A 26,790-nucleotide genomic window follows, 5' to 3' on the forward strand; every position below is an offset into this window, starting at 1 on the left:
GCACGCCGCTCTCGCCGGGCCCGTGAGCATTCCCGATCCGGCCGGCAGCTCGCGCGGGTTCTAGAGCCAGGCGCGCGCGGCATCGCTCCGGGCGCCCGGCCGGCGCACGTAGGCCCCGCGCGCCCACGCCCACCACGCCGTCCACCGTCCCCGGCCGGTCGACCGGCGGCGCGCTGAGCGGCCGCCCCCTTGCTTGGCTAATGCGCCCGGCGCGCCGCCCCAGCACCGCGGTTACTTAGCTTGTGCCCGCGGGATACAGCATCGGCGTATGCGCAACCGAGTTAACCACGGCAAGCAATAGCTCGCGATCGATCCCTTTCCGTCGACCATGATTCCCTGGAAAATGGATGCCCTTTTCAGCTCCCGTCCCCTTTGTGTTTGTTGTCCGGCGCAGAAAGGCACGGGCGCGTGGCGAGCTTGCCGCGGCCGGCACAATGCAAGGAAGAAGATCCTTGGCGTAAGCGGCAAAAAGGCTACGAGCCACGCCCGGGAGCCTGCAGCCCTGCGCTGTATGCGCGCGCGCCATATGGAGCGCCCATGGCAGGATTAGTAACGGTGCGCTTTCACCTTTTCCCGGACCAAAAAGTTGCAAGCTCTAGCATGCCGGTCGATCGATCGTCGGCAGCTAGCGCAAGATTCCGTGCTTGGTTGATACTACAAGCATGACAGGGCACATCAGTTACGTTGGTGATACTCCTCGTTAGAGCTCGTGGTGTATTGTTGCTACTCCTCGCTTGCCGTAGGCACATCAGAGGCGATCAATCGAGCGAGAAGGCTGCTGTCAGGCCGGCTAGGGGTGGTCAAGTGCAAGAGATCTAGCTAGCTTTCTAGCTACTCCATTCGTTTCAATTTGTAGATAATTCTAACTTTCTTGGATAGTCAAACTATTTTTATATCTAACTAAAATTATAATAAGTACTATAAAAATTTATAGCACAAAATAGATATACTATGAAAGTATATTTAACGAAAAATCTAATAATACTTATTTGATATCATAAATGTTAGTATTTATTATATAAATTTGATGAAATTTGAAATATTTTAGCTCCAAAAATAATTAAAATGACTTACGATTACAATTTGAAATGGAGAGAGTACATCGCATCTATTGTTTTGTCACTAGCGACAATTTCGGCCATAGATAGCTAGGTTGGTAGGAGGAGACGGCCGGTCGGCATACCACGTTGGCCCTCGAAGAAAAAGGCACGGGAACGCGTGCGTGTACAGGTGGCACAGCAAGTATAGCAGGCGGCCGGATAGCGTACCACGATTGTATACGCGGCTTGTCGCGCACACTTGTACTGCTACCATGTGAGCCTAGCCTCAGACTCGGAGCACGCAGCAGGGTTCCTTCTTCCTTTTCCCCTGCCCGCTCGATCCGTGCGTGCACTGTGGCCGCGCCGCGCCGATCCTCTCCGGCCCGCCGGCCGGCGAGCGATCATCATTGCTCCTCCCTCTGCTTCGGCATCCTTGAGCCTGTGGGCTGAATTCCATTTATTTGTCTCTCTCTGTAAACACCAAAAGGCCCACGAGGCTCACCGTTCGTCCGTTCCGCGCGCCCAGCTTTTCGTTCGGCCCAATTAAAAACCCAAAACCCCCACGTGCTTTGCAACGATGAGTGACACCCACCGGCCACCGATCATTTCGCCGACACGGGCGCATCACGCAGCAGAGTCACCGCGACGCTGCCACGGCACCGCGCGCGATTCCATTATGGCGATCGCGCGTCAGGACGCTTCGTGGCGCGCGACGAGCTGTCCGCGCTCTCCGCAGTCCGGTCTCTACGTGACGTGAGACTCCACGCACCCACGTGAGTGAGTCGTGATTTTTTTTTCACCCACCTCCATATGATTGACGTTACAGGTATTTATTTTTTTCTTTTCATTTTTTTGTTTTTCCTTTTACGTTCCATAAGTGTTTTTTTTTTCTTTTCCAGTTTTTCCTTTTTAACTTGTATATGTCTGAAGTTTTCTTGACAACTTTTATATGAAAATCGCACTAAAAAATTATACCAAGACTTGTGCTTAAAAGTTGCATGATAAATTTGTGCGTACAAAAGTTTTTACTTTCTACTATGTATTTCTCTAGAGAAATTCTCTTGACAAAGACTTTAGAAAAAATCTTCTAAAAATTATGTCAAGCATTTGTGCTTAGAATTTATATGATGAACTTGTACATAAAAAAGTTATCCGATAAGTTTTCCTAATTACATCTTTATAGAAGTTGTGTTGAAAAGTTATCTCGACTTGTACATAAAAAGTTATCCGATAAGTTTTCCTAATTACATCTTTTATAGAAGTTGTGTTGAAAAGTTATCTCGACAAATTATATTTTCACAAGCTGTATGACGAACTTATGCATCAAAATTGTGTGAAAAGTTATCTAAAAAAGTATACTAAGAGTTGTACTCAAAAGTTGTATGATGAATTTCGTACGTAAAAAATTGAAGAACTTGTGTAAAAGAATTTTTGTAAGAGGAATCTCCCTGATAAAGACAACATTCTACAAGTTATGCTAAAAATTATGCTCCATAAGTATTTGAAAAAAATCTATGGATTAAAATTGTATAGATCGTAAAAGTTATGCTAAAAATTTATATGTATCGTGAAAGTTATACTAAGAAATTATTCCTCAAGTTGCTAGAAAAAAAGTTATATGTAAAAGTTATGTCTATCATAAAAAGTTATGATGATAGTTTATTCTCCACTGAAGACGCGCAAAAGTTATACTAAAAACTTATATTTACAAATTATAAATTTCCAAAAGTAGAAAAATGCGGGATGAGAAAACTTTCCAAAACTTTTTCATTTTTGAAAAAGTTGTAACTTATATACACAACTTATACTTCTCTTTCTGATAATTTCTTTATTCGATAATTTTGTGCCACCACTTTCATGGTATGAACAACTTATAGGTTATAATTTTTATCTTTTATGAATGTTGTTTGGAGAATTTATGTATAACTTGTCCACAATGTACACACATACAAAAATGATATAACACAAAAAAAATATTGAATGAAAAACGAAATGAAAAAAGGAAGGAAAAAGCCTGTTGGCGCCGCAATTTTGGTTTTAATTTCACACCCACACCAAATAAGTTCGGTAAAGAAAATAAACTATTATGTGTGCGGAAAGAGAATGATTTGATTTTGCGTGTAGAAGTAGGGAGCAATAATTTACTGATTACTACGAAACTAGGTGCTCGGTGGGCTCATGGACCGCGGCAGCATTTAGGTGCTTGTCGGCTGCGGAAGCCAAAAAAGGAAAGAGAATAGCACGGAAATCAAAAATGGAAAGTTAAGCTCTGTCTGAAATCGTTTGTTGGTTCGGCTGCTGGCGCGCGCTCTAACTAGCAAAGCCCGGCACCGCGCCACGCCATGTGGTTCTCCTAAACGACCAACAGCGAACCTGTCGACCCGCCGCGCGCCCACGGACGCCGACCGCCGCGCTCCGTTCCCGTCCGCGGCGAGGAAGCAAGCGCCAGAAGACCGGCGCCGAGGCCGATACCAGCAACCAGGTCCCCGTCACGGGTCACGTCCGTGCACCCCTCCACGTACGCCGGGTCGCCGTCCTCCATGTGAGGGCGGGAGGACGACGGCCGGCCGATCGGGCCTGCGGGGACTCACTCGAAGCGCCCGCGCGCCGAACGCCACGTGACTCCGTGCGCGCCCCCCGCGGCCTCGGCCGAACATATGGCGCAGCTCAGTTCGCAGCGGGGGCGACGCGCACCGGCTCGGTCTGGTCTGGTCGTCTGGCGCGAGCCCGCCTTGATTAGTGGCGGCGAGTCCGAGCGACCGCGAGCGCGCGCGTCGCTGTCGCGCCCCTGCCTTTGGGGCGGGCTTCCTCGCTCGCTCGGGACCTGGGCAGCATCGGTCGCTCCCCCATTCGCGGGGCGGGGGGGGGGCGGGGGCAAGGGCGCGCCACGCCGACCCGTTGTCCGTGGCGATGCGGCTGGGGGGAAGCAGCACGCCCCGGGCATGGCAGCATGTGCAGGGGCCTCGGTTTGTCCCGGTCCGCGCCGGCCCCGGCCGGCGCGTCCTCCGCCGGTATCCATCGCCGTCACGTCAGGAGACTTTTCGGATCGTGCCCAGTTGCTCCGCTCGCTCGGGCTCCTGTCTGTCCCAGCCTCTCTCCCTCTCCCAGCGTGACGAGGTCACCAGCTCGCTATGTGCAGTATTACACAAAACGCAACTGGTTGTTTAGATCCCAAAATACAAAACGCAAAATTTTTATAAATCGCTTGCATGGTATACTAAATGTAGTTAAAAAATAAACCGTATTACACAAATGTAAATTGCGAGGCGAATCTAATGAGCCTAATTATGATGTGACTAGACACTAAATGGCTAATGCTACAGTAAACATACTCTAACAATGAATTAATTAGGCTCATTAGATTCGTCTCGTAGTTTACTGACGAGATCTGTAGTTAGTTTTGTGATTAGTCTACATTTAATACTTTAAATATTGAAGATTCTTTTTCAAAAACACAAAAATGTAAAATGCAAAGTGATCTAAACACACCCTTAAACTCCGGTTAGGGTCTTGTAAACTGGTCACACGGCATCATTGTTCATCGAGAGGCATCGTGTCCGCCCCCGGTCCCTGCGTGCGTGCATGGGCTCCACACGGTTTCCAAAGGCCCTTTCTCCCGGTGGCGCCCTTGCCTTTTCCAACGATGGAAGTACTGTACTGTGCCCCGTACCTGCCCTGCCCAGAATCCTGCGTCGCTTCGTTCCCGGCTCCTGATCCGCTGCATGTGGCTTGCACGACAACGGTACGGGTATGTTCTCATTCTCGTTCCTCCGAACAAGCACGGTGTGAATGCCTGGATCAGGCAGGCACGGAATGGTGGCAGAACTGCCGGAGCAAGGAGGCATTCTGGGTACAGATTCCAGTTGCTAGCTGCCTTGCTGTTTGGCCTAGCTTTTGAAGCCGGGCTCCTTTCTGTCAAAGCCGTCGGATGCTGGATGCTTGAGTTTCCGGCGGCGTGCTAATAACCTAACAATACTACTCCTTACCCAAAAAAAAAAAGCTGATACTGGAGCATTTGAAGCATGGAGCACCGACGGCACGTGACCTGTCTGTCGCTCAAGAGACTCGGACAATACTGAATCTGGACTGGTGGTCAACTATGAAAAGCGGAAACAGGATGCAATCCGTTTTGTGCAGTGAATTGGACCAAGGTAAACAATGCTTGTACAGTCTTCCCGAGGAGCACTTGGTAACACACAGGGGAAAGGAGCACGAACAGGGACAGCTTACGCGCGAGACTAGTAATGCCTAGTCGTCCCTGTCCCCAACCCAACGGGCCGGGAGTGCTGGTGGTTGAAAGCTAGCTAGCTTGTCTTAGCATGTTAGGGGCCAAGACGCAAGTGGTTGATCAGATCCCGCCCGCGCTTCAGAGATTCAGAGGCAAGGCTCGTCAGAGATGCCCACCGCTCAACAGTGTGCTATGCTATCCCAGTCAACGACTCCGGCAGTACGTGGCACAGTAGCACTGCAATGATGGCAAACATGGCTGGTCTTTCTGACATGTCACGGTGGGCTTCCCTGTGCGTGATCGCTACAGTCTTGCATTGCATTACCGTCAACAAGATCAGGGTTTTCCCTTTTGGCCCCTGAGATGGCCGTGCGATCCTGTCAAGCGGCACGTTTCCTCCCCGGGCGAGCAGACCGAAGATGATGCGGCGGCTGCCGGCGCCCGGCGGATTCCCGGAAAGACATGGGCCTCTCTGCTCTCAAGTCTCAACCCCACGCCACGCTGCCAAAAGGCTCCCCTCTATCTTCCCCTCCAGCGTTCGGCGGCCAGCAATTAAACACCACCACCCTTCAAACCGCGTACAAGCACCGCGCGACACAAACCCCGATCGGGCGCCACCGCATCCTCACGAGCCATCTCGCCACACGGTCGGGTCGGCGGCGGCCGCCACAGCTCCACAGCATGAACACCGCGAACGGGAACGGGCTGGCGCATCACCACCACGTCCAGGCGCCCCCCATGCCTCCTCCGCCGGCGCACCAGAAGCAGCGCCCCGGGCTGCCGCCGACGCCCCCGCCCTCCGCGCCCGGCTCCCACTCCCTGCACCACGCCGGCGCGTGCGCGGACGACAGCTCCGCGGCGCAGGCCCAGGCGCAGGGCGGCCTGCCGCCGCGCAGGGCGCACCGCCGGTCCCGCAGCGACGTCGCGTTCGGCTACTTCCAGCCGCTGCCGCCGCCGTCGCCGACGCCCAAGGTGGAGTCCGGCGGCTGGGGCCTCCCCGCCGGTGCCGCGGGCGACGACCTGTTCAATGCGTACATGAGCATGGAGGGCATGGACGGGCTCAACAACAACTCCGACGGGGACAGCCGCGGGAGCAGCGGCATGCGCACCAACGGCGCCGACAGCAGCGAGAACGAGTCCGAGGACTACGGCGGCGGCGGCGGCGGCGGCCAGTTCCTACTCTGGGGCGACGCCGGCAAGAAGAAGAGGAATGCCGCCGGCGAGCCCGCGCCGCCGCCGCCGGCGAGGCACGCGAGGAGCCTGTCCATGGACAGCCTCATGGGCAAGCTCAGCTTCTCCGCCAATGGGGAGCCCGGCAGGTTCAGCCTCGAGTTCGGCGGCGGCGAGTTCACCCCCGCCGAGATGAAGCGGATTATGGCCGACGAGAAGCTCGCCGAGATGGCGCTCGCCGACCCCAAGCGCGTCAAGAGGTGGGCTCCTCCGTTCCGAACAAATTCCAATCCCCTACCATAAAAGCCCGGATCCTCACATTACCGCTGGATCCTTCCATATACTCTTACCACAAATGCCAAATAAGTTGATCATCGCAATGTAACGACTCATCAAAATCATCGTTCTTGTTCGCGCGCGCTGCAGGGTGCTCGCCAACAGGCAGTCGGCGGCGCGGTCCAAGGAGCGGCGGATGCGGTACATCGCCGAACTGGAGCAGAAGGTGCAGATCCTGCAGACGGAGGCCACGACTCTGTCCGCGCAGCTCACTCTACTGCAGGTACGAGCACCCACCCACAGCGTTTTCAGACAGTGTTCTTGCTCGGTTACAAAAAAGAATCCATGAGCTTGTCGCCTCAACTCCGTTCTCTTTTCGCGGGCAGCGCGACTCGGCGGGGCTCGCCACCCAGAACAACGAGCTCAAGTTCCGGCTGCAGGCCATGGAGCAGCAGGCGCAGCTGCGCGACGGTGAGAAACGATCCCGCCCTCTTTGATAGTAACTGTCGAACGGAATTCAGAGTAAACTACATGTTCAGACCTCTGCTAGTTCAGTGTCCATTTGCTTCTTGTTCTGAATTCCCAATACGTTCACACGGTCGTCGTGGTGCTGGACGTGATTGCCGCGTTGGCATCTGGCGCCACACGCAATGGCAGTTAGTCCTTGTCATGTTGCGCCGATACGCCACCAGTTAGTGTTCTCCTCACAAAATTTGGCTAGTTTTTTTCTTCTTCTTCTTCTTCTTCTTTTAATCCAACCACCGCTGTTCTCCTGATGCTAGTAGTCGCCAGCATGTCGTATGAAAAAAATCAGAATGTACCTGAAAAACAAATGATCAAGTGGCGAGGCGACTTCGTCAGGCATTGGCGACGTCGCCCCGTTTTGGATTCTCGTATCAGTCAATCAAAACACCAAGTGTTTGTTGATGCAAACTGACACCGCGTTGCCTAGTTCGTGTCGCGGTGCCGGTGGGCACTACCCCTCCCTGTCCCAAGAGGCCGGCCGTCTTTAGATAACACACAAGTGCTGCGATTATCGTCTATAAAGACTGTCAACAGCAATGCTTGTTTATGCTTTCTTAATCTCGCTTTGTTGTTAATAAAGAAGTCCACAGTTGCTGGAGCATCAATCAACTAGCTCATGTATGTCAACAGTGTAGCATAGTAGTACCACATCCACATGTGCGTCATGCACTACAAGGAAACACAACCTTTTTTTTTCTGAATAAGAAATCTAGCCAGTTTGTTCTGACGACCATTCCTGTTTCTAACTGAATGAACAGCGCTGAACGAGGCGCTGTCGACTGAAGTCCAGCGCCTGAAGCTCGGCGCCACCAGCTCGTCCGGCGGCATGCCCCAGCAGATGCAGCAGCTCCGTTGCCAGAACCAGATGGTGGAGCTGCACAAGCAGCAGGGCGAGCAGATCCCGTTCTACCAGCTGGAGCACCGCGAGCAGAACGGCGCGCCGAGGAACCATGACCCGAAATGAAGACGGTTCAGAGGGACATGCGTCTACATGCGCTGAGCTCTACGGGAAAAATGTTTAGTACCTTAGGTGATACGAAATTTACGCTTCCTAACCCATTTGTTTGGAAAAGTGATCCCGTTATACCACTAGTGTAATAGTTTATACTGTGTCTGTCAGGGTAAGGACCCCGTACGTTTCTGAATGCTTTCCTTCTTGCAGAACCATGATTGTTTTGGAGTTAAATGTAATGAATTGAAATTCTTTTGTAGCAGCTTCACTTCTGAATTCGTTCGAGAGTTACTCACCTGTTGCAGTGTAGAAATCCTACCATTTTCTTAAAACTCGCGAATAAGGTACTGCTGCTTCCGTGCTTCGTGGCCTCCTCTCCTCGTTGACTGAAAAATTGTAGACTGGTGGGCGTTGTTGTTGATTCAGTGGTAAGCGGGCCATGGGCTTGGATAGCTGGCCTGTAGCCCAACTTTGTCGGTAAATTATTTATGGCTCTGTTTGGTGCAGAAAGCTCAATCTGGTTGCTCACGAGGAACGGCCCAACGGCTGAAACGACTGTTTCATGATTTGTGTGAGCTCAGTTCCAACTAAACTTCACAAAAGTACTAATTTTGTTGATTTGAGCTTTCTGGAATTTTGAAGGAATAAAATTCAAAAAAGTACTAATTTTGTTGATATGAGCTTTCTGGAGCTTTGAAGGAATAAAATTCAAAAGACTGTTTCATGATTTGTGTGAGCTCAGTTCCAACTAAACTTCAAAAGTACAAAATTTGTTGATTTGAGCTTTCTGGAATTTTGAAGGGATAAAATTAAAAAAAGTACTAATTTTGTTGATTTGAGCTTTCTGGAGCTTTGAAGGAATAAAATTCAAAAGACTGTTTCATGATTTGTGTGAGCTCAGTTCCAACTAAACTTCACAAAAGTACTAATTTTGTTGATTTGAGCTTTCTTGAATTTTGAAGGAACAAAATTCAAAAAAAGTACGAATTTTGTTGATTTGAGCTTTCTGGAGCTTTGAAGGAATAAAATTCAAAAAAAATCTAGTACGCTAGAAGGAGGGCTTGAACCTCCGACCTTGTGGTTAACAGCCACACGCTCTAACCAACTGAGCTATTCCAGCTTTAGTGGTGGCAATTAATTATACTTTTACTAGGCTTCTATTTTCTATTTATCTTTCAAGACGTCGATGGCGAACGGACTGAAGCTACGCGCCCAGAATCACAAAAAAAAAAGCTACGCGCCCAGCACCGCCACCTCGGCGTCTTCCTCGGCTGCTGCCATGCGTGACTAGACACTTGGAGTTTGGGTCGGTTTGTTCGGTTCAGTAGGAGAACGTGCCAACTGTTCGTGATGACTGATGAGCGATTCGTGGTTTGAGTGTGACGGGGACTATGCGTGCGTGACTAGCAAGTATAGGAACTTCGCAATCTGGAGAACCTGATCTGCTCGAATCACGGGTCGCGGCGTCTTCCGCGTTGTGGTCTTGTGGACAGCAGGGCCAGGGCTTTTCTTATCAAGGCTTGGAAATTCGGCGCCACGGCGCTGTGCACTTCGGTGTTCCTTCCAGACAACCCGATTGCGCCAGCACTTCCGTCACTAAAGGCTCCAAGCCCACATACACATGGATTTTTTGCGGTTGTTGCGCACTAGATTTGTGAACTGAGCACTTCAGCACTCACTGGAGGGGAGGAAAAAAAATACAAGCAACATAAACATCGCTTGTTACAGCACTAGCACTGTTGTACATTTGTTTAGAACACAGTTTATTGAGCAAGAAAGATGCTGTTTATTGAGCAAAAAAACATGCAAATTACGAGCAGCTTAGACAGACAGCCCTCGTTACAACAGAAGTAGTGTTGTGCATTCGTCGAGCACACACAGTTTATTGAGCCGAAAAAAGGGTATGCTGAACCGACTGTCCCCGGGCTGACAGACGACGGACCGAGCTCACTTCATCGATCCAATGGCGAGCAGGGTCTGCAGGAACGCGAGCACCTTGTCGACGTCGTCCGGCACGACGCCCCTGGCCGCGTCGGCGGCGCGGAACCGCTGCTCCCACGCGGCCAGCAGCGGTGTCCTGGCCGGGTCGATCAGCCTGCGCCCGATGATCCTGTCGATGGCCGCGAACCACCCGAGGTAGCCGCCGAGCACGACGTCCACGAGCCCGATGCCGTCGCCGCCGAAGAAGGGCTCCCCCCCGGAGCACTCCCCGAGCGCGCCCTCCAGCGTCCGGAGCGCCTCGTCGGCGCGCGCCACCGCCTCCGCCCTCTCCTCCTCGCTCCTGCACCGGAACAGCATCCCCGTCCATGCGGACCCCACCTTGTCGTCCACGTAGGCCGCCCAGAACCGCGCCACCGCGCGCTCGTAGGGGTCGCGCGGCAGCACGGCCGGCCCGGCCCCGGCCCAGACCTCGTCGATGTACTGGATGATGACCTGGGACTCGTTCACGGGGCGGCCGCCGTGGAGGAGGACGGGGACGCTCTTGTTCACCGGGTTGGACCCGAGGAGGAGCGCGCTCTTGTTGCCGAGGTCCTCCTCGGCGTACTCGTACGCCAGGCCCTTCAGGTTCAGCGCGATGCGGACTCGGATCACGAACGGGCTCGTCCACACGCCCAGCACCTTCAGGTCGCTGCCGCCCGCCATTGCCGCCCCGCTCTAGCTAGCTTATTAGCTTGCGAGTCTGTCTAAGGAGATGGACGATGGTCGATGGGGCGTCGAGCGTTTGAGGTCGTGGTGTGCTACTCTGTTCTGTCTGAAAGGGTGTCAGGCCATTGGGCTTTTATAGACGTGAGCTACTGGCTGCTGCCATTTGCGCCACAAGGGAAGCTTCGTTCTGGACTCGGGTGTGTGTCTCCACGGAGACATGTACCTGGCCGCCTTGACAGGCATGTTCTGCTCTGCTCGGAGCAGAGTGTCTTCGGTCAGTTGATACAGCATACAGGTATGGAGTAGGTGTTGATCGGTTGATCGAGAATGACGTCAGCATGGTCGTCAGTAGCAACAGCGACACCTTGTTCGTCCTAAGAAAAGTAGCAGCCACCACCGCTTTGAGCCTTCGATGCCCTTTCGTTGACCAAGACAAGATGCTCTCCACACCACACCTGCCTTTCCTTTGCTACAGGCCACAACACTTGGTCCTGTTTGGTTTGTAACGTGCTAGTGAATAATGTCATTTTGACCGTTAATTACGGTGTCAAACAAAGCCATTTTACAAAACCAACTTCAGAACCCCCGTGTTAGTGACTCTGAAGAATCTAATGAGACATTTGACCGCGCGATTAGAGGATGATTACTGTAGCATCACTGTAGCAAATTATCGATTAATTTCCGTTATTAGATTTGTCGCGAAAAATTACACTCATCCCTGAAATTTTTTTTACAAATTGACTTCATTTACTATTTCATACATAGAAGATTCTCTTGTAGAATGAAATAGTGCAGCGTGAACCAAACGAGACCTTTATGCCTTGCCCTTCGTGTTGGTAAAAGAAATCATTTTGAGTTTTTCTTAAATTAAATATATTAAACTTTAATTATAAATAAATTTTTATGAGTTGAGTTTTAAATATAAAAGTTTATCTTGAAATGGTTTCTTAAAAATATATTTACTATATTTTATAAATATTGTATAACAAACATATAGTGGTCAAAATTGTTTATAGAATCTATATCGATGTCCGAAACGATTCCTTTACCAATCTGGATGTAGTAGCATTTTGCTGCTCGTTAGCATTGAATAAAATATTAGCGATGCACTAGTGCGCAAATGGTTCATCCTTTCCGTTTATCTTATTGTCTCAAAAACATCCTTCGTTCATGAAGAGGGACCTCTGCTTTCAAAAAGTAAAAAGAAGAGGAATTCTGAATGGATAGGTGCTTTTAAGATCCATATCCATATGACTTAGTACAATCTTGAACTAATTGTTAAAAGCTCCTGGTTAAATCCTACGTTCCAAACATGCCATTATTTTGAGTAGGTAACCTATGACCTTCAAACAAAAGGTTTGAGAGTCACCTCATCTGCCCATTTCCATTACTAACCGAGCCGCAGGCTTTCATATGTTCTATGAATTTTTTGATTTACGAACCATGACTCCCTTTGGTTCCTCAATGTACTCTGCACCAAATAAGATGGAAAAGAAGATAATTTTAAAACTGGAACATATCCGGTGGAAACCACGACTTCATAAAAAATCCGTGCAAACCACGGCAACAAAATTGTCTAAATTCATAAAAAAATCACACATGTAGATGATACGATGATACACAACTTTATAAAATATCTTGTCCAAACTCGATTTTATTTGTGAGATATAAAAATAACAAATTTCAAGCCAGAAAGCTGTCCAGATGATTTGTTAGAAATTTATTATTTTTATATCTCACAAATGAAATCGAGTTTGGATAAAATATTTTACAAGGTTGTGTATCATCATATCATTTACATGTGTGATCCACATCTGCAAATTAGGCAACTTTTTTTATTTGAATCAAATGTGTACAAATTATCAGAAAGAGGTCGACGCCTTTACATTAATATATTATCTTATTATTTGGCCAACAAACGGAGCCTCCACATTCGCTCTCAAAGTCTAGAAATTCTCACGTTAATCGAAGAAAAATAGAAAAATAAAAATTACTCACCACTGTCATTATGATAAAACTTAGCATAAAATACTCTTGTGCCTAATTAAAATCACCCACCAATGCCATTACAAAAAGTTAAATATAAAATATCATTTAGCTATGAATGAGTTACAAACATATAATATTAATAAAAACTAAAGCTAACAACAATCAATCAAAATAGAAAGAAAACAAGAATAATTATATGCATAATATTATTAAAGCTCAACAAATAAATTGTTATTATAGGTAGATTATATTTGTTTTAACTAATAATAAACCATAATTTACGATAATAAACAGGCTAATGTATGGTAACAAATAGTATAATCTTTTAGAAATAGTAAGAATACAATGATATGTAAATTTTTAAACTTTCAATACTTGCCGCGCAAATGCGTGAGCCATACGTCTAGTTTACAACCTTTGAAGAGAAGAAAGCTCGTAGGCCATATTTGAAACCCGATCAATTTGAGGTAATCATTTATCTCGATTGAGAGCCCAGCAAAGGCAACAAATAACCAAATGGTGGATTGGTGGGTGTTCAACACCAACCAAGATGAAGCACACGGACGGTGAGTGCCGGCGCCTAGTAATTAAGCGAAGAACGCCTCGAGGAACGCGAGGACCTTGTCGACATCCTGCAGCAGGATACCCTCGGCGGCTCGGCCGCGTCACCCGCGGCGAACCGCTCCGCCCACGCGGCCAGGAGCGGCGTCCTGGCCGCATCCAGGACCTTGACGCCGATCATCCTCTGGAACACGCCGAACCACCCCAGGTAGCCGCCGAGCACGACGTCCATGTAACTGGCGCTGTTTCAAACCAAACTCCAGTCGAAAGCCATGATCAAGAATCGCCTCGCGGCAGGCTAACGGCGCCGATGAGACGGCGAGTTCACCTCGCGCCCGCAACAATGGCAGCGTTGAGGAAGGTCACGGCGGCGGATCCGGCGCAGCAAGCGTATTCGTATACGGATTTGGATTCCCTACGTGACATTCGCATGGGGGAGAAGATTTTAGAGGCAAACTCATCGCTGGGCACGTTGTCTGGCAAATTTTGGGCAGCGGACTACGATAGTGATGATGAAGATCCACGCATCGCAGAGGTATCTAATCTTGTTTGTGCAGATACAATTGCTTCGCTGGACACAGAGAACCAGGCCGCTGGAACACAGGTACGTCTAGTTATACCTGCAGGGCTGCCGGAAGACAAGAAGCCTGCTCCGGTGATTGGCATCCAGTGGCCATGGTCACAGATGAAACCCTGGAAGGGGCCCCTTCCCAAGAAGAGAGTAACGCCGGCACAAACTTTGGGAGATCACATCCTACCGGTGTTACGGCGTCACGCCGCCGGGAAGCAACCCCGGCAACATAGCCTGCCGGAACGGGATCAATATCTCCTGATCCGAAATCTATGCGACTTTTGAAATCAAATGGGCCATCTGGGTCACAGCAAAGCCCAGCCCAGAGACAGGTAATGTGCGGTTTGGCCTGGCTGCGGAGTCAGGTATCGAAACCTAGGAACTGGCTTGGCACAACCGGTGGAGATCGTCGAACATACTCGGAGGTAGTCATGGCGGGCGGTGGCGCGGGGAGGAGTTCTGGTGGACGTAATCAAGGGCTTCACCAACTGAACAACCGGGCTCGCGGTGCCGGCGGCTACCGTGGGCGAGGTCGCGGCCGCGGCCGCGGTGGCGATGTTCAAGATACGGCCGGTGGGCAAGGAGGCGGTGGCCGTGATGGTCGCGGTGGCGCTGGGCTCCTGGAGGCCGTGGAGGTGCTGGCCGTGGCAGAGGTCGGGGTGGTTCTGGTGGAGGCCGTGGTGACGGCGGCCACGAGTATGGTGCAGGTGACTCCAACAGCATGGGACATGACGCTCCAAGTGCTGTGGATCGCAGAGGAAAAAATCAGCAAGAGGCACAGAAGCGAGTGAGGCGAATCAAAAAGCGGATGAACCTGCTCTGAAGAAGAAGAAGAAAGTGCTAAGCTGTACCATTTGTTTGGAGGAGCATTACACCCACCATAGCCCGTTACTTCACGGTCCTAAAACCGGTAGCCACATTCTGCGGTCTCGCTGGGGACGGATTGGGTTTTTTTCATATACCAACTGATGGTGCAAAGGTCACTGCTCCACCTCAACGTATGACGGCCACGGCATTGGTTCGCATTGTAGAAGGGGAGGTATCTGCTGATGTTCTCAAAAAGGAACTTGCTCGTATCTTGCCAGTGAAGTGGGAGTGGGTTGTTACAGAGCATGGCAAAAAGGAATTCATTGTCCCGTTTCCATCTAAAGTGGAACTGGACATGTTGACAGCAATTAAGAGGGTTCCAACAGACAACAACGAAGGTCTTCTGTATTTTGAGGAATGGTCCGAGGAGATTAAACCAAAGAAGAAGCTACCAAAGGTGTGGGTGCATATCTATGGAGTGCCTCACGAGATCAGGTCCTTTCTCCCCCTCTGGGCTTGGCTCTATCCTGGGTGCTACTCTCAAAGTGGACATGAATCACTTGAGGAACACAGGGGTTGTCAGATTGTTGGTTGCTGTGCTTGATGCCGACAACATTCCAGATGAGACTGACATTGTGATCAACAAGCCGGATGGTAGCTGCATGTATCCTATATACTTTAAGTTGGAGGAAATTATCAAAGACTCTGATCCTGACAATCTAGATGACGATGATCTTCTTGGTGATGATGAAGCACAACAGGAAGATCAAGAAATGCGAGATATAAACAATGATGAAAATAAGGGAAAGGAGCAGGCAACGGGTGATCAGCATGGAGAGCAACATAGCAGTTCAAGTGCCAAGGATCACAGTCAGAAGACCAACTCGTTGTCACCGGTTGTGACTGATCCTGTGCAGGCCAACATTGTGGAGACAAGCGGCGATGTTGTTGTTCCTCAAGCCGAATTTTCGGTGGTGACTTTGGTACATGTGCTGCTCTTGATGAAACTGAGAAGCCGGGGGGACAGACAGACGGCAAGGTGAAGGTAGAAGCACAGGAGACAATGGTTTGTCATGTGGAGGCGTGTGCGAGCACTGTGATAGCGGAGGATGTTGTAGGCACACCGGTTCTGCATGATCCTGAACTGATGGTGGGCGTTGATGTTGTGGGTACGACGACAGTGCTTTGTGATTCCCAAGTTGCAGACGCAGTGAATAGTGCAGCAAGCACAATGCTAGGAGAAGCTGAAACCACACCAGTGGCATTTACACCGGCGAAAATCTTATGCATGCTGGATGCAGAAGGAGTGATAGCGGAGGATGTTGAGGGTGATCTGGGCATTGCGGAATCATCACTGCTGATTGATGCATCACCAGTAAGCAGCGCAAGGAGCGTTCCGCCTAGTGGTGAGGCTGTTTTAAATACACAGGTTTCGGAGGCGGTTGCGGCTGCAGGTGCACTAACCGGCGGTATGGCAGGCCTGTCGGATAAGGCACCGACGGCCGGTCTGGAACTTGCTTCAGGCGGAGAAGAGCTGGGTGCTGTGGAAGCCGAACTCCAGGCTATCAAAGTCACCGCCATTGCTTCTGCGGTACCCATTCCTCTGCCACCAGTGGAGGGAAAGATGAAGGTGAAGTGAACAAAGATGCAGGGGCATCTGGGACTTCGACGCTGCGACGAAGCCTCCGGTCCTCTGCGAAGTGCGATGAACACACAATGAAGAAAACTGAACGTCAGGCGGCAACACGAAATCTGGAAACACCAGGTAACTCATCCTTCCAATCTTTTCCAGATTCTCGTATCTCTCGCAATATGAACAACCTAGGTATTTCTCTAGGTAGAGATGATAACTTAGTTAAATCTTCTACCATAGCTATAAAAAAATAGAAGTTGATAGACTTGTTGTAACAGCTAAGAAGAAGTTAGAGAGTAAGAATAATAATAATAATAAAACAAAAAACTCCAAACTTATCACACATTATAGTGATGAGGAGGAGGAGGAGAGACTTGATGCCATCCTCTGCCATGTTGGTGGAGATATAAATGAGGAATTGCATGAGCAGGGCTATGATCACATATTAAGTGATCTTAGTGCTGTTTGAAGGAAGAAAAAGTCCAACTCTGCAAAAAAGATTAAAAGGCTTCCTAAAAAACAAAAAACCCCATAAAAATACGACTCCATGAAAGGAGTTTTCTGGAATAGCACAGGTCTTGCAGACTTGGCTAAACATAGGTATTTGGCAGAGATGGTCAGAGAGGAGCAAATAAATTTCATTGCGCTTTCTGAAACGGGTCAAGATAACTTTAGAGACACAACACTTAAAAATCTGTGTGGAGGCCGAGATTTTATTTGGCATAATATGGCTCCACATGGGCGCTCCGGTGACATCTTATTGGGTGTGGACTTGGGTATTTTTAATATTGGAGCCATTGATGAAAGATACTTTTATGTGAAGTTCCTTCTTCGAAATAAATCTGATGGCTTCAAATTCAACCTATACACGGTTTATGGGCCAGCTCAACAACAAAATAAGGAGGCCTTCCTAACTGAGATGGCACACATATGTTCACGTGAGGCACTTATATCATTGGTGGCGATTTCAATATAATGAGATACCCGCATGAAAAGAGCAAATGTACTTTCGATACTAAATGGCCGAATTTGTTTACGCGGTCATTCAAGCTTTTGACCTCAAGGAGATAGACATGTCCGATCACTTGTACACGTGCGCCGGTCCGGGAGATGATCCGACTTATGAAAAACTAGACCGAGTGCTAGTTAGTACTAAATGGGAAGATAAATTTCCATTAGCAACAGTACAGACAAGAGATCGGAACATATCGGACCATACACCTCTCATCCTAAATACTGGCTCTTCTACACATCAAAATAAACAACCAACCTTCAAATTTGAGAGGGGATGGTTGATCCGTGATGGTTTTTTCGATATGGTTGCCAAATTATGGCAATATGAAACCAGAGGTAATACCGCTTTAGAAAAGTGGCAAAATAAAATTAGACACCTGAGACAGTATCTTAGGGGTTGGGCCAAACATACAGCTGGCGCATACAAAAAAGAAAAACAATGACTTATCTCTTTGTTTGATGCCATAGATAAAAAGGCTGAAAGCAATAGTCTATCTGATAATGAGATTCACATGAAACATTATCTTAAAGAAAGACTAGTTCACTTATTAAGAGAGGAAGAGATAAAATGGTACGAAAGGGCTAAGGTCAAAACCCTGTTACAGGGAGATAACAACACACATTTTTTCCATTTGGTTACCAATGGCAAACATCGCAAACAACACATCTTCAGATTAGAACAAGAGGATGGCATAATTGTAGGTGATACCAATTTGAAAAATTATATTACAAACTACTACAAAAACCTCTTCGGCCAACCAGAGGCAAATAACTTCTCACTTGTGGAAAGCCGGATAGAGGACATACCACAAGTTAGTGTTGAGGAGAATATTATGCTCACTTCTCCCTTCACTGAAGAAGAAGTAAGGCAAGCTGTGTTTCAGATGGAACACAACAAAGCCCCTGTGCCAGATGGTTTCCCTGCAGAATTCTATCAAGTTTTTTGGGAAATAAGTAAGGGAGATCTTATGTCTCTTTTCAAAGATTTCCATGAGGAATGCTTGTCGCTATTTAGTCTTAATTTTGGAGTAATTACCTTGCTCCCAAAGACTAGTGATGCGAAGCAAATCCAACAATATAGACTGATCTGTCTACTCAATGTTAGCTTTAAAATTTTTACCAAGGCTGGCACGAATAGATTAAATAGAGTAGCTCAACAAGTTGTAAATCCATGTCAGTCCGCCTTTATGCCAGGTCGGAATATCATGGAGGGTGTGGTCATTTTACATGAGACCATACATGAATTACACACGAAAAAACTTGACGGGGTCGTCTTCAAAATAGATTTTGAAAAGGCTTATGATAAAGTCAAGTGGTCTTTTCTACAACAAACCTTAAGAATGAAATGTTTCTCACCAAAATAGTGCAGGTGGATTGAAAGTTTTGTTTCTGGAGGTAGTGTTGGGATCAAAGTCAATGACGACATTGGTCACTACTTCCAAACCAAAAAGGGTTTACGTCAAGGTGACCCAATGTCACCAATCTTATTCAACATCATCGCGGATTTGCTTGCCATTCTAATTAAAAGGACAAATGATGATGGTCAGATAAGAGGGGTCATCCCACATCTGCTAGAGGATGGATTGTCCATATTGCAATATGCAGATGACACCATCCTCTTCATGTATCATGATTTGGACCAAGCCAAAAACATGAAATTATTATTGTACTATTTTTGAGCAATTATCTGGTCTGAAAATAAATTTTCACAAAAGTGAAATCTTTTGCTATGGTAAAGCGAAAGAATTCGAGGATGAATATATCGAGCTCTTTGGTTGCAACACAGGGGAAATACTCTTTTAGATATTTAGGGATCCCAATGCATCATAGAAAACTCCAAAATATTGATTGGAGGAGGATCGAAGAGTGTTTCGAGAAGAAGCTCTCATGTTGGAAGGCTAAGCACTAGTCGTATGGAGGTAGATTAATCCTTATAAACTCGGTGCTTAGCAGTTTACCCATGTTTATGATGTCCTTTTTTGAGATACCAAAGGAGGTACTGAAGAAACTTAATTAATATCGATCAAGATTCTTTTGGCAAGGTTATAAAGATAAAAAGAAATACCGCCTAGCAAAATGGGGCATCATTTGCCGCCTTAAGGATCAAGGAGGTCTTGGCATTATAGATATTGATCTTCAGAACAAAGCCTTATTAAGCAAATGGATAATAAATTTGCTTAATGGTGAAGGGATGTGGCAAACATTGGTTAGGAATAAATACCTAAGCTCCAAATCTCTATCGCGGGTTGAGCCCAAACAGGGCGACTCTCATTTTTGGAGAGGGCTCATGAAAATAAAAAACGAGGTCCTAGCTAATGGTTCTTTTCAAATAAAGGATGGAACACAAACGCGGTTTTGGGAGGATACATGGGCATCAAACTAGCCATTCAAAGATATCTATCCCACTATATACAACATCGCTCACCATCCGCATGATACAGTGTCAAAAGTCATGAATTCAGCATCGTTGAACATTTCTTTTAGAAAAGCATTGGTAGATGAAAAATTGGATGAATGGATAAGACTAGTAGCACAAGTCTCCAACTTTAATTTGACTCAAGGAAGGGATACTTTTAGCTGGCACTTAAACAAGAGCGGACAATTTACGGTTCGCTCGATGTACCTTCATCTAGCTAACCATAACTTTTCTTTCTGACATAAATTTATTTGGAAACTTAAAGTTCCACTAAAAATTAAGATCTTCCTTTGGTATCTGCAAAAGGGGTTCTTTTAGCCAAGGATAATCTTCGAAGAAAAAACTGGAAGGCAGTCAAAAGTGTAGCTATTGCAATTGTAACAACACAATCAAACACCTCTTTTTCGATTGCCAACATGCCAAGGTAATCTGGAGGACTGTCCAAGTTGCTACTGGTTTAACGCCACCTAGATCGGTAACCCACATGCTTGGGAATTGGCTTCAAAATTTTAATGCACAAGAGGCCTTTACTATTCTAACAGGGACAACGGCTCTATGTTGGGCAATATGGCATTGTCGAAATAATATTATCTTTGATAACGTTAAACATTCATTCTTTATGTATGTTATTTTCAGGGGGATCTACTGGCTACGATTTTGGTCATTGTTGCAGCATAAGGAGACGACAAAAGATCTGTTCATGAAGATCAGCACTTCTTTGGAGATAATAGCCTTAGAAATGTTTGCGAGTCATGAATGGAAGCATAATAATAGACTCTGTTAGGCTTAATTTTTTTGGTTCTCCTGCTATTCCAGCTTTTGAAGCTGGAAAAATTATAATAATTAAAGGCTGTGTACATTAAACCGTAGAGGCCGAAAAATTCCATTATCTAAAAAATGTAACCGGCGCTGTCGCCGCCGAAGTAGCGCTTCCCCCTGGAGCAGTCTCGGAACGCGTCCTCCAGCGTCTCGAGCGCCGCGATGGCCTGCGTCGCGCGTGCATCTTCTCGTCCATCTCGCCGGCGAACAGCATCGCGCGATGCATTCGCATTGGGCGAGGCAAGGTAGTACCTTGTCGTCGACGTACATGGCCCAGAAGCGGGCGGTGGCACGGTCGTAGGGGTCGGCGGGGAGGAGCTAAGGGCTGCTGGGGAAGGCCTCGTCGACATAGTGCACGATGACCTGCGACTCGGCGACCGGCTTGCCGCCGTGGATGAGCACGGACACCTTCTTGTGCACGGGGTTGGAGGCGAGGAGGAGCTGGCTATTGTTCCTGACGTCCTCCTCGACGTACTCGTAGCGCAGGCCCTTGAGGTTGAGCGCGAGGCGCGCCCTGATGACGAACGGGCTCGTCCACAGCCCCAGCAGCTTGAGCTCGCCGTCTCCCGCCATGAATTTTGCAGCTCTTGCGTCTGGACTTGGGACTTTGGGGCCGTGCAGCTGCAGCAGACAAGACGCAAGATGTTTGCAGAAAAGCGTAGCGGTGTGTAGTGTAGCTGTTTGGGGGTTCGGGTTGTGGGTTCTGTTTATGTAGCTGTGAATGTGAGATGGGGCCTTCAATAATTTGTGATGGATGCGGATCCCAAGTTCCCAATGAGCCACTAATTTGTGAATGATTGGAATACTAGCTACGGAGTATATCCGTGTCCCGACTGGCCATCTTGACGGGAACGTTCCCGGTGCATGCCTTTTTGTTCAGGTGATAGAGGTGTGTTGATCGGTGCTGTCAGCATGGTCGTCGGTCTATTAGATAGCAGCCGCACCTTTTCGTCCTGAGAAAAGTAGCTGCAGCCAGTCAGGCACAGACGAACACACGCAAGACGCTCTTCGTTACATATGGCCAGATGCGCTGGGTTAAATGGGCAGTACTAGGCACAATACAAAAAAATTAATGCTATCCTAACCCAGTCCAGCCCACGACCAATAAGATCAGTGTCGACTCGACACGATGCATAGGATCGTACCTGAGCCTGAACTCTGACCCATAGTGCTGACCCTGACTCGACACGACTAATGAGTTTGACCCTATGCAAAGTAGCTGCAGCCAGTCAGGCACGGACGAACACACGCAAGACGCTCTTCGTTAGATATGGGCAGATGGGCTGGGTTAAATGGGCAGTACTAGGCACAATACGAAAAAATGCTACCCTAACCCAGCCTAGCCCACGACCAATAAGATCAGCGTCGACCCGACATGATGCATAGGGTCGTGCCTGGGCCTGAACTTCAACCCATAGTGCTGACCCTAACTCAACACGACTAATGGGTTTGACCCTATCCAACCCTACTAATTTGGGCACACTAATTGTTGCAGCGGCGGCCCGCGGCCCACTAGCCGTTGGGCTCCCCGAGCCCCGGGGGTATATTACCCGTCCACGCCGCTTATCTGGGGCAAACCCTAGCCCCCGCTCCTGACCCTGCGCCTCCGACCTCCTCTCGAGTCATCCGCCTCCTCCTCCTCCTCGCCTTCCACCTCTTTTGCCTCGCCTCGCCTCCTCCTCTCCGCCACCGCCTCCTCCGCTGCCACCGGCCATCGCCACTGATGGCCTACAGCCACGGCCATCTTGTTTCGTCCCCTCTCGCACACCTTTTCTCCTCCTCGTCCACTCTCTTCTTCCAGATCTAGAGCACCTCATCTTCTCCCTGTCCGGCCAGCCGTCCTTCGCCGCCGCTGTCCTCCCCGGCACGGCACGACTCTTCCTCTTCTAGTCTTGTGCTCCTATGTCCTGTCCATCTTCTGCTAGTCCCTCCATCCCGAAACTCTAACCCTAACCCTAGTACGTTGAGGAACCAGAGCTCACCGGCAAATCTAGTGCTCCGGACTTGCACTTCTTCGACCTCATTAGCGACTCTGGTGCTCCGGACATGCAGGTTTGTTCACCCTCCTCCTCTTTCTTCTTCTTTATTTCTTTTCTTGTTGATTTCTTTCTGATTGCTCGCATTTTCTTTGTTGATTTCTTTCCTCAATGCCGTTGAGGAACAAGACGTTGGTGATGGCGGATGACAGCCACTCCATGACCATCAACAATGAGATTCGGTTGATGGGGGGGGGGGGTTGGAGATGATGAATAAGACCTCCTCACGGGGCAGGAGGAGCTCTTTGGCCATAGTGCCACTGCGCCTATCGACCTTGCTGGTGATGGTGATGGTGACGGTGATGGTGCTGCTGCCAGTGCCAATGCTAGTGCTGAGCATGAAACCGAGAGCACTGCCACTGGAAACAAGAGGAACCGGCCATGCACCTCTGATGTCTGGGATGAGTATGAGAAGATCTACAAGGTGGTGGATGGTAAGAGAATCCGATTCCAAGCTAAGTGTCTTCATTGTGGTAAGGTCTACGTTGCTCTGTCTACTTTTGGCACTAGAACTCTGAAGCATCATATTAAACCATGCTCTGTTAGGAAGCAAAAGTCTCGTTCATCGCAGTCCTTGCTTCAGTTCAACTCAGATGGTAGTGTAGGTCACTGGGAGTACAGTCTCGAGGTTGCACATACTCAGCTTTGCCGTTTGATTGCTAGACTTGATCTTCCTCTGGGTTTTGGTGATTGTGAAGCATTTGAAGAGTACATTAAAGTTACCACTAACCCTCGGTTTGCTACTGTCTCACGGCAAACCACCACTAGAGATCTTGTCAAGTATTATGCTGATCAGCATAGTAAAATTATGGAGATTTTAGCTACAGCTTCATCTGTTGCTTTCACATCTGACATTTGGTTAGGTAATGCTAAGGAAGATTATCTTAGTGTGGTTGCTCATTTTGTTAGTAGTGACGGGCAATTAGAGAAGCAGATCTTAGGGCTGAGGCTCATTGATGTTTCCCAGAGTGGTGAAAACATTACTGAGCGTGTGCTTGCTGTGTTGGATGAATTTGGTTTAACTGAAAAAGTAGTATCTGTTACTTTGGATAATGCATCTACTAATACTACTGCTATGAACATTTTATCTCCTAAAATTTCTCGTTATATTGGTACTCTGTTCTTGCATCAGAGATGTGCTTGCCATATAATTAATCTTATTGTGAAGTCTGGCTTGAAGAGGATATTTGCTTACCTAGAATCATTTAGAACAGCAATCTCTTTGTTGAATTCTTCTAACCAGCGCATTACAGCTTACAAAACATATTGCATTGAGCGTCCAAGAAAATTTGGTTTAGACATGGATGTGCGGTGGAACTCTACCTACCTCATGCTTAGCCATCTTATCCCTCGTAAGCAAAGCTTTAGTGTGTTTATCCAGACACACTACCATAGGGCACCAAGTGAGCCTATGCTATTGTCAGAGTCACACTGGTATATTGTTGAACACATCTTGACATTTCTTGAGCTTTTCTATGATTCAACTTGTGCATTGTCTGCTGTATATGATCCTACATCTTCATTAATATTGCATCACATAATTGAAATTACTGCACACCTAAACAAAAATGAAAATGATGCAATGCTTAGATCAGTGATTGTTCCTATGAAAGATAAATTTTTAAGTATTGGAGGGACATACCTATGCTTTACTCAATTGCATTCATTATGGATCCTAGAGCTAAGGTAAGGGGTTTTAATAAAGTTCTAGTTCTACTATCTAACCTCACTGGTACTGATTGCTCTCCTTATTTAACTGAGGTAGGAGCTGAACTTTCTACCATGTTTAACAAATATGATGACAAGTTTGGTGCAGTGAGATTGCAAAGACTTTCACAACCATTGAGTTCTGGTAAGAAAAAACTGCCCGGGGTAAGATTTTTGGTGATGGTGTTGGTTCTGCTGGAGCTAGTTCATCCAGTTTTGGTAACTCTTCCCCCACTCCATCCTCTCTATCTAGAAGAACTTCTACCAATGCATTGTTGCAAGCAGCAGCAAGTGGTGCTTCTCTTGGTATTGCTTCTGAACTATCTTCCTACTTGGACAGTGACACTGTCAACCAGTTTGATGATGATTTCAACATCTTGGATTGGTGGCATGAGCATAAACACACCTATCCAGTTCTTTCAATCTTAGCAAAAGATGTTTTGTCAGTGCATATGTCGACTATATCTTCAGAATGTGCATTTAGTCTTACTGGCAGGATCATCAAAGAGCGCCGCTACCGATTGGCTCCAAAAATGGTGGAGATGCTCTCCTGCATCAAGAATTGGGAAGCTGGTGATGCAAGAGCACAACATTCTGTGGAGGATAAGGAACTAAAAGCCTCTTTTGATGATCTGTATCTTGATGTGTAACTGATTATGTATTTATGTACTTATTGGACCTTGGAACATTTGAACTATGTAATAATAAACCTTTGATTGAGCTGGGCTATACTCTTTTCCTATCTAGGGTGGGGGGGGGGGCAGGGAAGTGATTTTTTAAAAAAAACTCAGAATGAAAATGTTTGAGCTCTAAGCAGTGATTGTTTTGGTGAAATCCTCAAAAAGATGTTAGAATTATACTCTGCAAGTGTTCGATAAAAACTATATATTGACAGCTCCAACTTAATGAAAACGACCCGAACGGGTTAAGCATGTGCGCACTGGCGCAATCTTTGTAATAGAATCAAGTAAGACGTGCGCATTGGTGTTGTCGTTGCAATAGAAACAAGTAATGATACACATTTTCAACAAGATGACTTGAGAACTCAAAATCCAATGAACAAAGAGTCTTCGAAATCCAGGTTTAGGCCCAGCAGACATTATACCTGGGCTCCGTTTATTAATCATGCTGCCGGCAGGTGGGTGCCACGGCGAACCCACCTGCGCGCACAAGCTCTGGTGATGAGCTCCACCTGCACGCACACGGCGTGCTTGCGGCCTTGCGGGGTTGATTTGCGTGGCGCGTACCTTATCGTCGACGAAGGCGGCCCAGAAGCGGGCGGTGGCGCGCTGGTACGGGTCGGCGGGGAGGACGGACGGGCCGCCGGCGCCGGCGAAGGCCTCGTCGAGGTACTGGACGATGACCTGCGACTCGGCGATCGGCCTGCCGCCGTGGATAAGCACGGGACTTTCCCGTGCACGGGGTTGGACTCGAGGAGGAGCGCGCTCTTGTGGAGGAGGTCCTCCTCGACGTACTCGTAGCTGAGGCCCTTGAGGTTGAGCACGATCTGCACCCGGTTCACGTAGGGGCTGTCCCACACGCCCAGCAGCTTCAGGTCACCACCTCCTCCATTGGCGGCCATTGCCAAGCGCCCAGTGCAAGCTCGATCTATCAGGCTATTTATTATCTGGATGTTGTGCAGCAGTGGAGAGGATGTAGTAGAGCCTGTGAGAGTGGTTGCAACTGATTACAAATACTCGCAGTCTCGCAGACATTCGGGACGTCATGATTGCACGTTAGGTGCCTGCTTTTTAGCTTAGAGTATGCAGGTGCCTGCTTAATTAGTGTGCAGATTTTGCTCGACATAAATTAAACTAAATTAAGGCTCTGTTTAGTTTCTAAAATTTTTTCTACAATACCCATCACATCGAATCTTCGGATACATACATGGAGCATTAAATACAGTTGAAAAAACAACTAATTACACAGTTCAACTATAAATGACGAGATGAATCTTTTAATCCTAATTAATTTATGATTGGATATTAATTACCAAATAATAGTATCTAAATTCAAAAAATTTCGCGAACTAAAAGGACCTAAATTGGATTCCTTCGGTTCGTAGGAATCAAATGAATGAGCCTGCCAACTAATAATAATGCAGCTTTCGTTCACAAAAGTGTGTGGCCCTGGTAACCACCGTACCAGATCTTCTGCGGCATGGGCTGTCTTTAGAGATGGCAGCGGATCGGGTTCGGTGCGGGTATCCGCGGGTTTCGGGTTTTCGGGTTTCGGGTTTGGTGTTGGTTTTTCGCCCACGGTTTTCAGGTTCGGGTTCGGGTTCGGTTTCGGGTTCGGTTTCGGGTTTTGGTTTCCACCCGTGGATATCCAATGGATATCCGAAATAAATTATTTGGAATTAAAACTCATGTTTTATAATATGTTAATGATAATTTGTTT

The 26,790-nt window shown here is 47.8% G+C and overlaps 2 protein-coding genes, 1 non-coding gene and 1 pseudogene across 3 annotated transcripts; 1 reads left to right on the forward strand and 3 right to left on the reverse strand.

Annotated features, from left to right (window-relative positions):
- The first annotated feature begins 5,678 nt into the window (after positions 1-5,678).
- On the forward strand, positions 5,679-8,482 carry LOC120687301 (bZIP transcription factor 29-like). Its single transcript, XM_039969286.1, has 4 exons — positions 5,679-6,698; positions 6,865-6,997; positions 7,101-7,185; positions 7,998-8,482. Exons 1-4 carry the CDS (start codon positions 5,731-5,733, stop codon positions 8,201-8,203), a joined length of 1,392 nt encoding a protein of 463 aa, XP_039825220.1. The 5' UTR covers positions 5,679-5,730; the 3' UTR covers positions 8,204-8,482.
- Positions 8,483-9,237: 755 nt separating this feature from the next.
- On the reverse strand, positions 9,238-9,311 carry TRNAN-GUU. The gene has a single exon. It is a non-coding gene; the product is annotated as a tRNA-Asn (tRNA).
- Positions 9,312-9,881: 570 nt separating this feature from the next.
- LOC120692510 (probable glutathione S-transferase GSTU6) lies at positions 9,882-11,080 on the reverse strand. The gene has a single exon (XM_039975837.1). It carries the CDS (start codon positions 10,832-10,834, stop codon positions 10,139-10,141), a length of 696 nt encoding a protein of 231 aa, XP_039831771.1. The 5' UTR covers positions 10,835-11,080; the 3' UTR covers positions 9,882-10,138.
- Positions 11,081-13,413: 2,333 nt separating this feature from the next.
- On the reverse strand, positions 13,414-26,097 carry LOC120689143 (annotated as a pseudogene).
- Between the last annotated feature and the right edge of the window lie 693 nt (positions 26,098-26,790).

This window comes from Panicum virgatum, chromosome 9N, assembly GCF_016808335.1.
Source record: "Panicum virgatum strain AP13 chromosome 9N, P.virgatum_v5, whole genome shotgun sequence".
In the NCBI taxonomy this organism is placed as follows: Eukaryota; Viridiplantae; Streptophyta; class Magnoliopsida; order Poales; family Poaceae; genus Panicum; species Panicum virgatum.

Excerpts from the sequence above, each read along its gene's own strand:
- LOC120687301 (XM_039969286.1), top strand. The coding sequence starts at position 5,731 with ATGGGCCTCTCTGCTCTCAAGTCTCAACCCCACGCCACGCTGCCAAAA. Across the intron at positions 6,699-6,864 it reads GACCCCAAGCGCGTCAAGAG|GGTGCTCGCCAACAGGCAGT; the intron begins GTGGGCTCCTCC and ends CGCGCGCTGCAG. Across the intron at positions 7,186-7,997 it reads GCAGGCGCAGCTGCGCGACG|CGCTGAACGAGGCGCTGTCG; the intron begins GTGAGAAACGAT and ends CTGAATGAACAG.
- LOC120692510 (XM_039975837.1), bottom strand. The coding sequence starts at position 10,834 with ATGGCGGGCGGCAGCGACCTGAAGGTGCTGGGCGTGTGGACGAGCCCG.